This window comes from Salminus brasiliensis, chromosome 24 (assembly GCF_030463535.1).
Source record: "Salminus brasiliensis chromosome 24, fSalBra1.hap2, whole genome shotgun sequence".
In the NCBI taxonomy this organism is placed as follows: domain Eukaryota; kingdom Metazoa; phylum Chordata; class Actinopteri; order Characiformes; family Bryconidae; genus Salminus; species Salminus brasiliensis.
Window position 1 is genome coordinate 4,253,397 of NC_132901.1, and position 11,130 is coordinate 4,264,526.

The window sequence follows — 11,130 nt, forward strand, 5'->3', positions numbered from 1 at the left end:
TCTGTGTAAAATAGAAACCATACAGGCAGCAGCTTTGGTACATTGGTGTGAATTTGTATTGAATGTAGTGAATTTGGTGTGAATGTCCTCTGTGTATTTTTCCCATATGTATAGGAGGCACCCTACGTAATGCTGAAGAAGAACTCTGAGTTATTTACTGATAATGAACGTTACGAGGGATACTGTGTGGACCTGGCAGCTGAAATCGCGAAGCATTGTGGGTTTAAGTACCAGCTGAAGATCGTGGGTGATGGCAAGTATGGTGCAAGAGATGCTGAGACCAAGATTTGGAACGGCATGGTAGGAGAGCTGGTGTATGGGGTGAGAAGCGCTACAAAACACACATATATCTCCAAACACAAGCATGTACTACAAAAAAACACTTAAACTTCTTATGTGTGTAGACAGTACTGTGCGGACCTTTTAGACACCGAAGCACATTCTTTAGAAGCTTTTATCTCAGCAATAAGAAAGTTTGAGCTTGTAAAAACTCCAGATCACATTAGAACAGATTCCTCTGGGATGTGTCTGGTCCATCGGCAGCTCACCTGATTTAACACTGTTAAGCACTGATTTACTAAACCAGGTATTGGATGAGAACTATAAATAATACTCTAATAAGAAGAACTTTGAAGATGTTTTAATGAACACAGTGATCACTACCTTTGTATGAATTTTAGGTGTGTTTGTAATATCAGTGTTTTACTGAGGAAATAAACGCTTACTGCTTAGATATGGTGGTTTTTAATTAGAAATGTCAGTTCCACAAAGTGGCAAAACATTACTGTTATATATATATATATATATACACACAAAAGTCTGGATTCGCACCATGGTTTGAACCACATGGTTCTGTACGAGTTCGGTACAACAGGAAAGACGAACCCAGGTCTCTTTTCATTTAATTTAAAAAGACAGTTACAGTTTGTTCCTCCTAGTGCCGTATGGCCCCCATCCCTGAGGTAGTTAATACAGCCTGTAGTGTGTTAATTAAGTAGTATTCAAATATTATTGAGTGCTTCTATGATTGTTAGTGAAGGCCTGTTTGTGTGTCCAGTCTCTCATTTCTTGTCTTGTCTTGTCTTGAGTCAGAAAGCAGACATAGCCGTCGCCCCTCTGACCATAACCTTGGTCCGCGAAGAGGTGATTGACTTCTCCAAGCCCTTCATGAGCCTGGGCATCTCCATCATGATCAAGAAGCCGCAGAAGTCCAAGCCAGGCGTCTTCTCCTTCCTGGACCCGCTGGCCTACGAGATCTGGATGTGCATCGTCTTCGCCTACATTGGCGTTAGCGTGGTGCTCTTCCTTGTGAGCCGCTTTAGCCCGTACGAGTGGCACACGGAGGAGTTTGAGGATGGCCAGCTGGGGGCCAGCGAGTCCACTAACGAATTTGGCATCTTTAATAGTCTCTGGTTTTCTCTGGGCGCTTTTATGCAGCAGGGATGCGATATTTCGCCAAGGTTGGTGTGTGGGTCGATTCTAGCTAGAGCGCTAGCTTGCTCGCATGATGTGTTTTCTTTTTGCGGCTTTGTGCGTCAGCAGTTTGCCCTGGACGAGCCGCGGTGTTTATGCGCTCGCACTCCTGCTGCTCATTCTTCTGCCTTGTTGCGACAGAACTTGAACTGACATTTGAACTCTACTCGGCCGAAGGCCGAAACATGTCTCAAGGTACGAAGGTTGAGCAAACGCAGGAGTAGGAACATTTGATTGAGGTTGGGGTTTACAACCTTGGTCGAAGGTTTCTTGCGCAAGCGTATACCCACCCGGCAGGGACTGTGTGTCGCAGAAGGTTGCTGATTTCTGCCCTCTTGGAGTGGTACCGTGTTTCGGCTGCATATTCCCCACTTTATTCTAAAGCTAACGCTAACTACAGAGCTTTACCACTGGGAGTTGGTCTTTCCCCTTTTTTCTTCACTCTTTCTTTGTCTTTTTGTCTTTGATACAGAGCATTCTCTACCCGTTCATTATGCCAAAATAATGTCTGGTTTAATATCTTATAATGTACGGGCTAGCTTGTCGTCTAAATCCTAGCCCGTTGGATTTTTGGCCCGAGCATAGTAGTTTATGACAAGAAACTTGGCAGAAATGTTTGTTTTCTTTCCAGTGTTGGTCAGTGGCAGGCAGGCACTGTGAATGTATGGGTGTGTGTGTGTGTTTGACGGTGTTTTGTTGCATGTAGGTCCTTATCTGGACGTATAGTTGGTGGTGTGTGGTGGTTCTTCACCCTCATCATCATTTCTTCCTACACGGCTAACCTGGCTGCCTTCCTCACTGTGGAGAGGATGGTGTCGCCCATTGAGAGCGCAGAGGATCTTGCTAAGCAGACCGAGATCGCCTACGGAACCCTTGACGCAGGCTCAACCAAAGAGTTCTTCAGGGTGAGGATGTGGAGCAGAGAGGAGAGAGAAAAAGAGCATCTTGGGAAATGTATTTTCTTCCAAGCCAAAGCTTATTTAGTGGGTTTTGTTTTTGGTTTGTAATGTGATACATGCCTGCAGGATGCTGTGATCTGAAACAAGAAGGGCTTGGCTGAAGTTCTGGACGTTCTTCTGACTTGCTTTATGCTTTTTGTTGTTTGCTTTCGTATTCCTTCCCTTCTTCCTTTTACGTCTGCCTACCGTTCTTTTCACTTTCCTGTAAATGCAACTGTAACCTCAACAAAAGTGGGGGTTTTCTCTTCATCTTCTCTTTTCAATCCGCTTCCTGCCCTCTCTCCCGTCTCCCCACATTCAGAGGTCAAAGATCGCTCTGTTCGACAAAATGTGGCAGTACATGAAGAGCGCCGAGCCGTCCGTCTTTGTGAAGAACACGGTGGAAGGCGTTTTGCGTGTGCGCAAGTCCAAAGGCAAATACGCCTACCTGCTGGAGTCCACCATGAACGAGTACATAGAGCAGCGCAAGCCCTGCGACACCATGAAGGTCGGCGGCAACCTGGACTCCAAGGGCTACGGCATCGCTACACCCAAAGGATCTGCTTTAAGGTGGGTGGAGTAGTATAACAATATGACCCATGTTGTTATAGTATCCCACCTACCCTGATGTAGGCCGGGGGTCCTTCTGACAAAAAGGAGGTAACCTAGTTAACTGCAGCTGAGAAGGATGGTAGGGGGTGATATGGTAACCTAGGCAACCAGGAATCAGGTGAGAAGGAGAGGAGACAGTGGTGCTTAGGACAGGGCAAGACTGGAAGGTAACCTAGGCAACTACTAAGAGGGCTGAAGGTGACCTTGGCAACAGTGTAGGACTTGGTAACCTAGGTAACCAGCTGAATGTCAGGGAGCAGGTAGGGTGATGTAATTCTTGTGTAAATATATATATATATATATATATATATATTTGGAAAGTTACAGAGATGGAGGTTCCTTAGTAACCAGGCAACAAGCAGGTTTCTAAGGTAACAGCGAGCTAGCAAGCTATTTTTAAATGCATATGAAATTTACATTGAAAACTAAGCAAGTAACAGGCGGTAAGTTCATTAAGTTAGTCTCTGTATCTTGGTACTAGAACAGTCAGGTAGATACGCTCTAGGTGCAAATAACTGAAGAAAGGCTGGAGCTTAGATGAGGTCACACACTGCTGCAGGCAGCAGGCTGAGATAGATTGCAGTGTTTTTTTTTTCACCTGTTTGTGCTAAGACTCACCTGTCTTGCGTTCAATGAGGCAAATGATGGCAAACGGCTGCTAATAATTCATGATGTGTTTGGCCGGTCTGACACAGTAGCAGCCGCAGTATTGATATTCTGCCTGCTCCGGCCCTCTGCAAAGCTGTCTGTAACTTAACCCCTTTGAAGCCTAGTTTTGTTATTCTGTTATTAATCCTAATGCAGAAATTGCTTTGAAGTCTTTGGTAATCATTTAGCAGTTTTTGTGGCATCCCACAGGTTTCAATTTTAGGGCCTCTGAAAGTGATGTTAATTATGACAGTAAAGTATGGGCCTATGTACAGGGTTTAAGGGGCTAAGCTGACCCCAGCGATGCTAAATGAACTGCTTAAGGGTATAAAACTGTATTACCCAGCGTGAGGTTACTGTTGGCGGATGTTTGCCTGTGTCATTTACCTCGTTGAGCACTTGTCTGTTCTCACTGACTGAATCAATGTTCTCCTGCAACCAAGACAAATCTAAAGTCCCACTTTTAATCAGTAAACAATCAATGCATGAGATTTGATGCACAGCTGTTCCGAGAATGGTTATGAGCACTAATGAATGTCTGATGTGAAGTTTCAGAGGCCTAAGAACACACAGTAATGTGATTGTGAATGCCAATGCCAGAGATGATGCACTGTTTGAGCTACGCATGCAAGCCTTAATTCCTTTAATACCTCTAACCAAATGTGTCTGCTTTCCCAGTTAAAATGTCTGAAATGTCTTCATTTATGACTGAACAATTTTGCTGTTGCTTAGCCTCCTCCATTTTGGCCTCCTGCCCTGAGATTTAGATCGTCCAAAAGCTCGACCACCTCATAAACTGGACTAGATGTTTGAGAACCCGTGTTGCTCAAAGTTAAACCCATTAATAAGGATCTTGATTGCTTGATTGATTGACTGACTGATTGATTGTTTGTTTGATTGATTGACTGATGGATTGACTGTATGACCCAATGTTGCATTCATTCTATGCGACTGGTGGGGGGTGTGGCCCGCTGCAGCCCCGCCCCCCCAATGCTGTCTGACGAGTTTGTTTTATCGTTTGTTTAAGAAACGCGGTAAACCTCGCAGTGCTAAAACTGAACGAGCAGGGGCTTCTGGATAAATTGAAAAACAAATGGTGGTACGACAAAGGAGAGTGCGGCAGCGGAGGCGGGGAGTCAAAGGTCAGACCCGTGATCGGGAATTGTGGGTAAAAAGACAAAACAAAACAAAGGCAATGAGTGAAAACATGTGAAAAACATGAGTAAGTAGCACTATTGGTCGATCTCCCGTCCCAAGCAACCTGTTGGACAACCCCCTCCCCTTTTGGAACAGCTGTAGTTAACCACAGAGACTTTGTAAAGTTACTGCTGACCAACTTTAACATCAACCAAGCAGCATAGGCTTCTAAAATTAGAATAAGATAATTGGCAGATTGACAAAGGCCTACGGAAGTGCCGTAGCGGGGGTCTCGGGTTCGGAGTGCCGTCGCCGATGGTGCTGCTTTCTCGCGGCGATGCGTCCGCACACATCTGGCACGGCAATGCCGCGATTGCCGACTGCCAAATGGAGCGCGGAGGGCCGATCGCCACTGACCGCGCAGGGCTGAGCCAATCCAGCGCTGTTAGCGAGTTCTAATGTTCATGACAATAACATAAAATAACATTGGTAATGTTATTTATGTTATTCCCCATACGCGAAGAACGCCAGTAAACCTTGCAGTATTGAAACTCAGTGAGCAAGGCGTCTTAGACAAGATGAAAAACAAATGGTGGTACGATAAAGGGGAATGTGGATCCAAGGACTCGGGAAGTAAGGTCAGTCACTGCAGGGAGTGCGTGTGTGCGTGTGTGTTTACGTATGTGTGTGTTGGGGAGGTGGGGGTGTGTGGTTGTGATTGTGTGTTCCATTCCCCGGCCCCAAAGCTAAATGTGTGCTTGTGTTTAATTGTGGATTGAATGTGTCTGCCCAAGCCCTTTCCCTGTGTCTGTGTGTGTGTGTGTTCGAGAGGCTGTGTGTCACTTAAAACCATCCCCCCCAAGTGATGATCAGTGGCGGACCGTACTTGTTGGGCATGAGCCTTCACTAGACATCGTCATTTTTATTTCAAATGAAAAATGAACATATTAACACTAATTGTTACTGTAGTTGTGTTTTATATGTTGTTGCTGTCACCCTAAAAGGTAACTTTACAGGAGAAGCAAAAAGCTTCTTAGCGTTCAGTGGAAGTCAATATAAAAACATTTTCTTCCAAATCAAAATCATCTTAAAAAATGAGACAATGCAAAGAACAACTGCCAGATTCACATTATGCCAAAAAGTGGAAATCAGCAAATGTATGCAGCATCATGCAGCATCATTTTAACAGCTTTAAGACAAACTGCCACATCATTTACAATGTTAAGAAAGTCAAAATACGTATGTATACAACTGCCAGAAAGTTGTGAATAGTATAACATTCATTCTGGTAGCCAGTATGGATTAGTCTGGACTGTCCTGGTATGTTCCTTGCAGCAAACAGTCCCAGCAGAGCAGAACTTTTTACACTGTACTGAACCAGCCAAGGGTAGCACTCCTACTTGCTTGAAAATGAACTTACTTTTTCCCTGTGAACTAAAAATCTCAAGATGAGGTTCTGATTGGCCTTTTTTTCCCCCAATATCCTGTTTCAGAATGTCAGTTTTGAGAATGTCGTTGTTTATGGATGTCATCATACCAGCATTTTGGTGGTCTCTACCGCTGAAATTCTGCAGCTATTAATTTAGATACCAAAAAATGAGCAACTAATAAAACAATATTGTGCCAAAAATCCCAAACTTTATGATGGCATTATCATTTCTATTGCAGTGGCCAATATTTCAACATTAGTAGCTTATTAGTAGCATAGTAGCTGGCAAGCTAGCACACAAAACGTCCACAATGCAATCTGATTGGTTGGTCAAACCCAAGAGTTTTCCTAATGTGAAAGGGAAGGGGGGGCTACTGGTTGGCGGGGGGCTGATTTGCAAATTCTGATTGTTTCATTTTCAACTTCATTTACATTAATTACACTTCAGGTAAAATATATGACTTCCTCTAATATAATGGAGGTCTTGATGACCCCGATGGTTCGCCACTGGTGATGGCAGAGTGTAAATGTGCGTGTGACAGGGTGTGTGTGTTTGAGTGTGTGTTTGTGTGTTAGAACGAGTCCCCAGTACAGATTACCCAACGCATGTATTAGAGAGAGGCGTGTTGAGTGAAATGTCTATACAAAAAAATGATTATAGATTTGAATACATAATAATAATGCATGCAACTCCCAAATGCCATTCATAAGATATAAGACCAGTACACATTATTTATCAACAGTTTATTAACTCAAGCACACACCAAATACACACATATGTTCAGTATATATTTGTCCCTCACTCACTTTCTCTCTCTCTCTCTCTCTCTCTCTCTCTCTCTCTCTCTCACACACACACACACACACACCTGTATAGGCTCAGACTGCCCCTATGCTCCTCCTCTGTATTTCTATGTGCTGCCGTCTGTCTCCTTTTCTTTCTCTCCTCTCTGACACCAAAAAATGTCATATGTTGAAGTTATAAATGTTGTTTGTATATCTGTCTAGAACTTGACTGCTGTGCAGTGTCCCTGTCTCTCTCTCTCTCTCTCTCTCTGTCTCTCTTTCTTATGCTTTACCTATTATTCCTCTATATGCTTACTCAAGTCTCCACTAGTCACCTTTGTAGTTGTCCCCCCACTTTACCACCTAAACCAGTGATTTCTGAAGTTAGCTTACATCACACTAGATCAGAACGTGATGCCATGCCAATCAGCCTCCACGGTTCAAACTCTGACCCTCCACCTTTTGGCCCCATCCGCAGGAGAAGACGAGCGCGCTGAGCTTGAGCAACGTGGCGGGGGTCTTCTACATCCTGGTGGGCGGCCTGGGGCTGGCCATGCTGGTCGCTCTGGTGGAGTTCTGCTACAAGTCGCGTGCCGAGGCCAAGCGCATGAAGGTTGCCAAGACTCAGGCTCTAAACCCCCCCTCTTCCTCGCAGAATTCTCAGAATTTTGCCACTTATAAGGAAGGGTACAACGTGTATGGGCTGGAGAGTGTTAAGATCTAGTGGGGTAGGAACGGTGGAGAATTCCTTTTTTTTTTAGTTTTGTCGTTTGTATTGTTGTTTGTTTTGCGCCAGTCGCTTCATTACCGTCGCATTTTTTGTTCTTCCTCCAAGGACCCATCGCCGTGCATTCGTGACAGACCAAATCGATATGAAGTTTGTGCGTTGTTGTGTGAAGTTACCATACATACATACTGGATGTTCAGCGAGTGGATGGATGAGTTGGAGTGAATGGTTGGATAGATAGATGTATGGGTGGAACCTTATTAATGACCATTACTAGAAGACACGTTTTTCTGGACGAGCTGAAAGACACAGAGCCGTCAATTAAAGTGGACGAAGCCTGTGGGCTGGATTTTACACCAATATGAAAGTTCTCACGAGAGCTATCTTGTCGGCTTCTACAGAATTAGATTAGCAGTACTAGCCTGCTGAGACTAGAGTAGCAACGTCAGCGGCGCTAAATTCTACATAATGTTGCTTTAAGCTGTAAGCAAGTCATGCTAATCTTAGCTCAAGTTAATTGGTGTTTAAAATCACAATAATCATAAATGAAAAGATATGTATCCTTGTGCATTTGTAAATTGAACCATGCCTTCTCTATACTGTTTGCTATGTCAACTGTCAACAGATTGAACTAATTGAACTAATTGTAGAGTGCATCAATTCCCTAAATGAATGAATGAGTAAATGAATGAATGGTGGTCATATGAAGATATTAAGGTAACGAGTGTACATTTTTGTATGACGGGATGAGTGATGTACGGATGGTGCATCTCGTCCACATGCTCAGCTGTTACCGTAACTACGTTTTGTTCATTTTTTTGTTTGTTTTTCTTCTTTTGCCATCGCGCTGTTATTTTTTATTTTTCCTCAGCTTTTTCTGCCATCATCAGTGCTTGGTGTTATTTATGGACGGGCACCATGGCTCACCGTAGAGATATAAATAACTAGCTATGCCATCGCGCTCAGAGAGAAACCCATTAGCTGTCAATCATTCTCCACCCCATCTGCCGCTCATAAAACTTCTTTATACATCTGGAGCGTTCACGCGACATGAAACTGACTGCTGCTGTCGTTTTCTCTCTCTCTCCTTATGTGTGTGTGTTTGTGTGTGTGTGTTTAGATGACGTTCACGGACGCCATGCGCAGTAAGGCCAGGTTGTCTATAACTGGCAGTACGGGGGAAAACGGTAGAGTGCTGACTCCAGATTTCTCTAAAGCCGTCCATGCTGTGCCCTACATGAGACCAGGCATGGCAATGCCTCTCAACATGAGCGAGCTGTCCTGAGTGCCTTACACACACACACACACACACACACAATTCCACACATTCTCTTATGTACCAACAAACACACACACACACACACACACACACACACGCAGACAGACATTCTTAAAGTGCACACACTTAAACACAATGGCTGTACTTGTACAGACCCATGCATACAAATAGCTATAGATATATACATACACACACACACACACACACACACACACACACACACACACATATATACATCACGTACATCACATATCCATACCTACAAATACGCAAAAATGCATAGATACCCTATCTATACAATCCACACGCACACACTTGCAGATTACTTGTACATACACCCAGAACCATGTACAGACACCTCGGACCTTGGTTTTAACATGAACTTCTACCCGTTCTACCACGCACACACACACACACACACATACACCTCCACCCTTCAGTTTCCACTGACATTTTTTTTTTGCGCACTGAAGCCGAGGACTCGCAACCATGCACTGAGGAGCAGCTCAACATCTGTTTCCATAGCAACATGTTTTTGGAATCTCGGATTCCGAAGACCACAAAGCACACTTGAATCATCACTGCATCAAAACGAGATCCTCTTTCGTTTTTTCACTCGAACAATGTGAAATATCAAAAAAAGAACAGAAAAAAATGTTTTTTTAAAACACAAAAAAGAAAAAAAACGACAGCGAAGAAACTGCTTCCATATCGTAAAGTATGAATTATGAATTTGCTTCAGTTTGAAAGGGAAAATAAGCGTTTCAAAGCCAAAAGAGTTTCATTTCAAGTAGGTGCAACGTTTTGTTTGAAGCGAATCATTTACTACTATCGTACGAATCAAGAATCACATACTGAAAAAGAGAATAAAAAAAACTGATTATGTAAATAATTACACTTTTGTTCTTTTGATGTTAATGTTACTATGACGATGCTTGACCGGAAACAAAAAAAAATATCCTTTGGATTTTGTTTTTGAACAAAAAAAATTTGAGTTGTTGAAACGTGACGTTCATTTTGTCGTTTGGTTTGTTTTGTTTCTTCTGGATCGTTGTGTTTTCTGATCCTGGTTGTCTAGCGTATGGACGATGCAAGCAGTAGTTTTATAGTTCTGTCATCAAGAGAAATGACAACAAAAAAAAAAAAAACGGACAAATGAAACTTTTACCTTGTTTTCTTTGCGGGGGTTCGTCAGAAGGTTCAAATTTCAAAGTATTAATACCGTCGGCCTAACAATTCCAGTGCCCCCTCGGCAGTGTTTTGAAATGCCAAATAGTGACCTGTGCCAAAATACTCGAAAAGGCAAGTTTGTGTGGACTCAATAACGATGCCTCACGTGTGACGTTTCTCTTTTCTAAATCTCTCATTGAGATGCTTATTACTATTATTATTATTTTTGGTTGGATTATTTTTCCTCTGTGTCATTAATAATTAACATTGTACATTAAATGATGTGCACTACTATATGCAGTCTTTAACTGTGAAACGCATGAGAACCTTTAGTTGAATCTTTGTTTTTTTAAAAGCGATGATGACTATGATTATATAACGATTAATGCCACTGACTTTAGAGAAACTAGATGAATAGAACTCCCATAGTCGAATACGACCTCGGAAGAGGACGAGGAAGAGAGTATTATAACTGCAGATATTATATTATTAATAACGACGAATAACTCTATCGAAACTCTATGCCGAGCACCCTTTTCTATGCCATGCTGTGTAACTGCAATCTTGTCCATTAGTTTTCTATGTATATGTATTGTATATATACAAGCAGAGACCATCCATGTGTATAACTTAAATCTTCTAATTGTATGGACACGCTCACACTCACACACACACACACACAAAGACACACGGCGGAACTTGTGAAGTACAGCTGGTTTCCAGGCCGGTTTGAGATTGAAAGATGGTGGTCGTGAGAACTTCCTTGATGCCAATCCACAAATGTAAACACATACACACACATGGACTTGAATCTTCACTCAATTTTCGTTTCGGAGAGCCGTCGGAGCCGAACCGGAGGAGACTTTTGTAATTGGAATGTGGATTAACTGCTTTATTTTTTGGACTTTTGGAATAAACAGAGGCTGAGAAA

General features: G+C 42.9%; 1 protein-coding gene across 3 annotated transcripts in view; it reads left to right on the forward strand.

The window, feature by feature from the left end:
- gria2a (glutamate receptor, ionotropic, AMPA 2a) overlaps positions 1-11,130 on the forward strand; it is a 43,472-nt gene extending 32,342 nt beyond the window's left edge. Inside the window, exons 10-16 of one of the 3 annotated variants that reach the window (XM_072670311.1) lie at positions 115-321; positions 1,093-1,460; positions 2,180-2,378; positions 2,734-2,981; positions 5,332-5,446; positions 7,502-7,636; positions 8,871-11,130. In XM_072670311.1, the coding sequence (XP_072526412.1) occupies positions 115-321; positions 1,093-1,460; positions 2,180-2,378; positions 2,734-2,981; positions 5,332-5,446; positions 7,502-7,636; positions 8,871-9,035 (1,437 nt within the window). In that variant the 3' untranslated portion in view covers positions 9,036-11,130. Of the gene's footprint in view, positions 1-114; positions 322-1,092; positions 1,461-2,179; positions 2,379-2,733; positions 2,982-4,698; positions 4,814-5,331; positions 5,447-7,501; positions 7,752-8,870 lie in introns of all 3 variants that reach the window. The other 2 variants (XM_072670310.1, XM_072670309.1) reach the window with 2 other exon arrangements.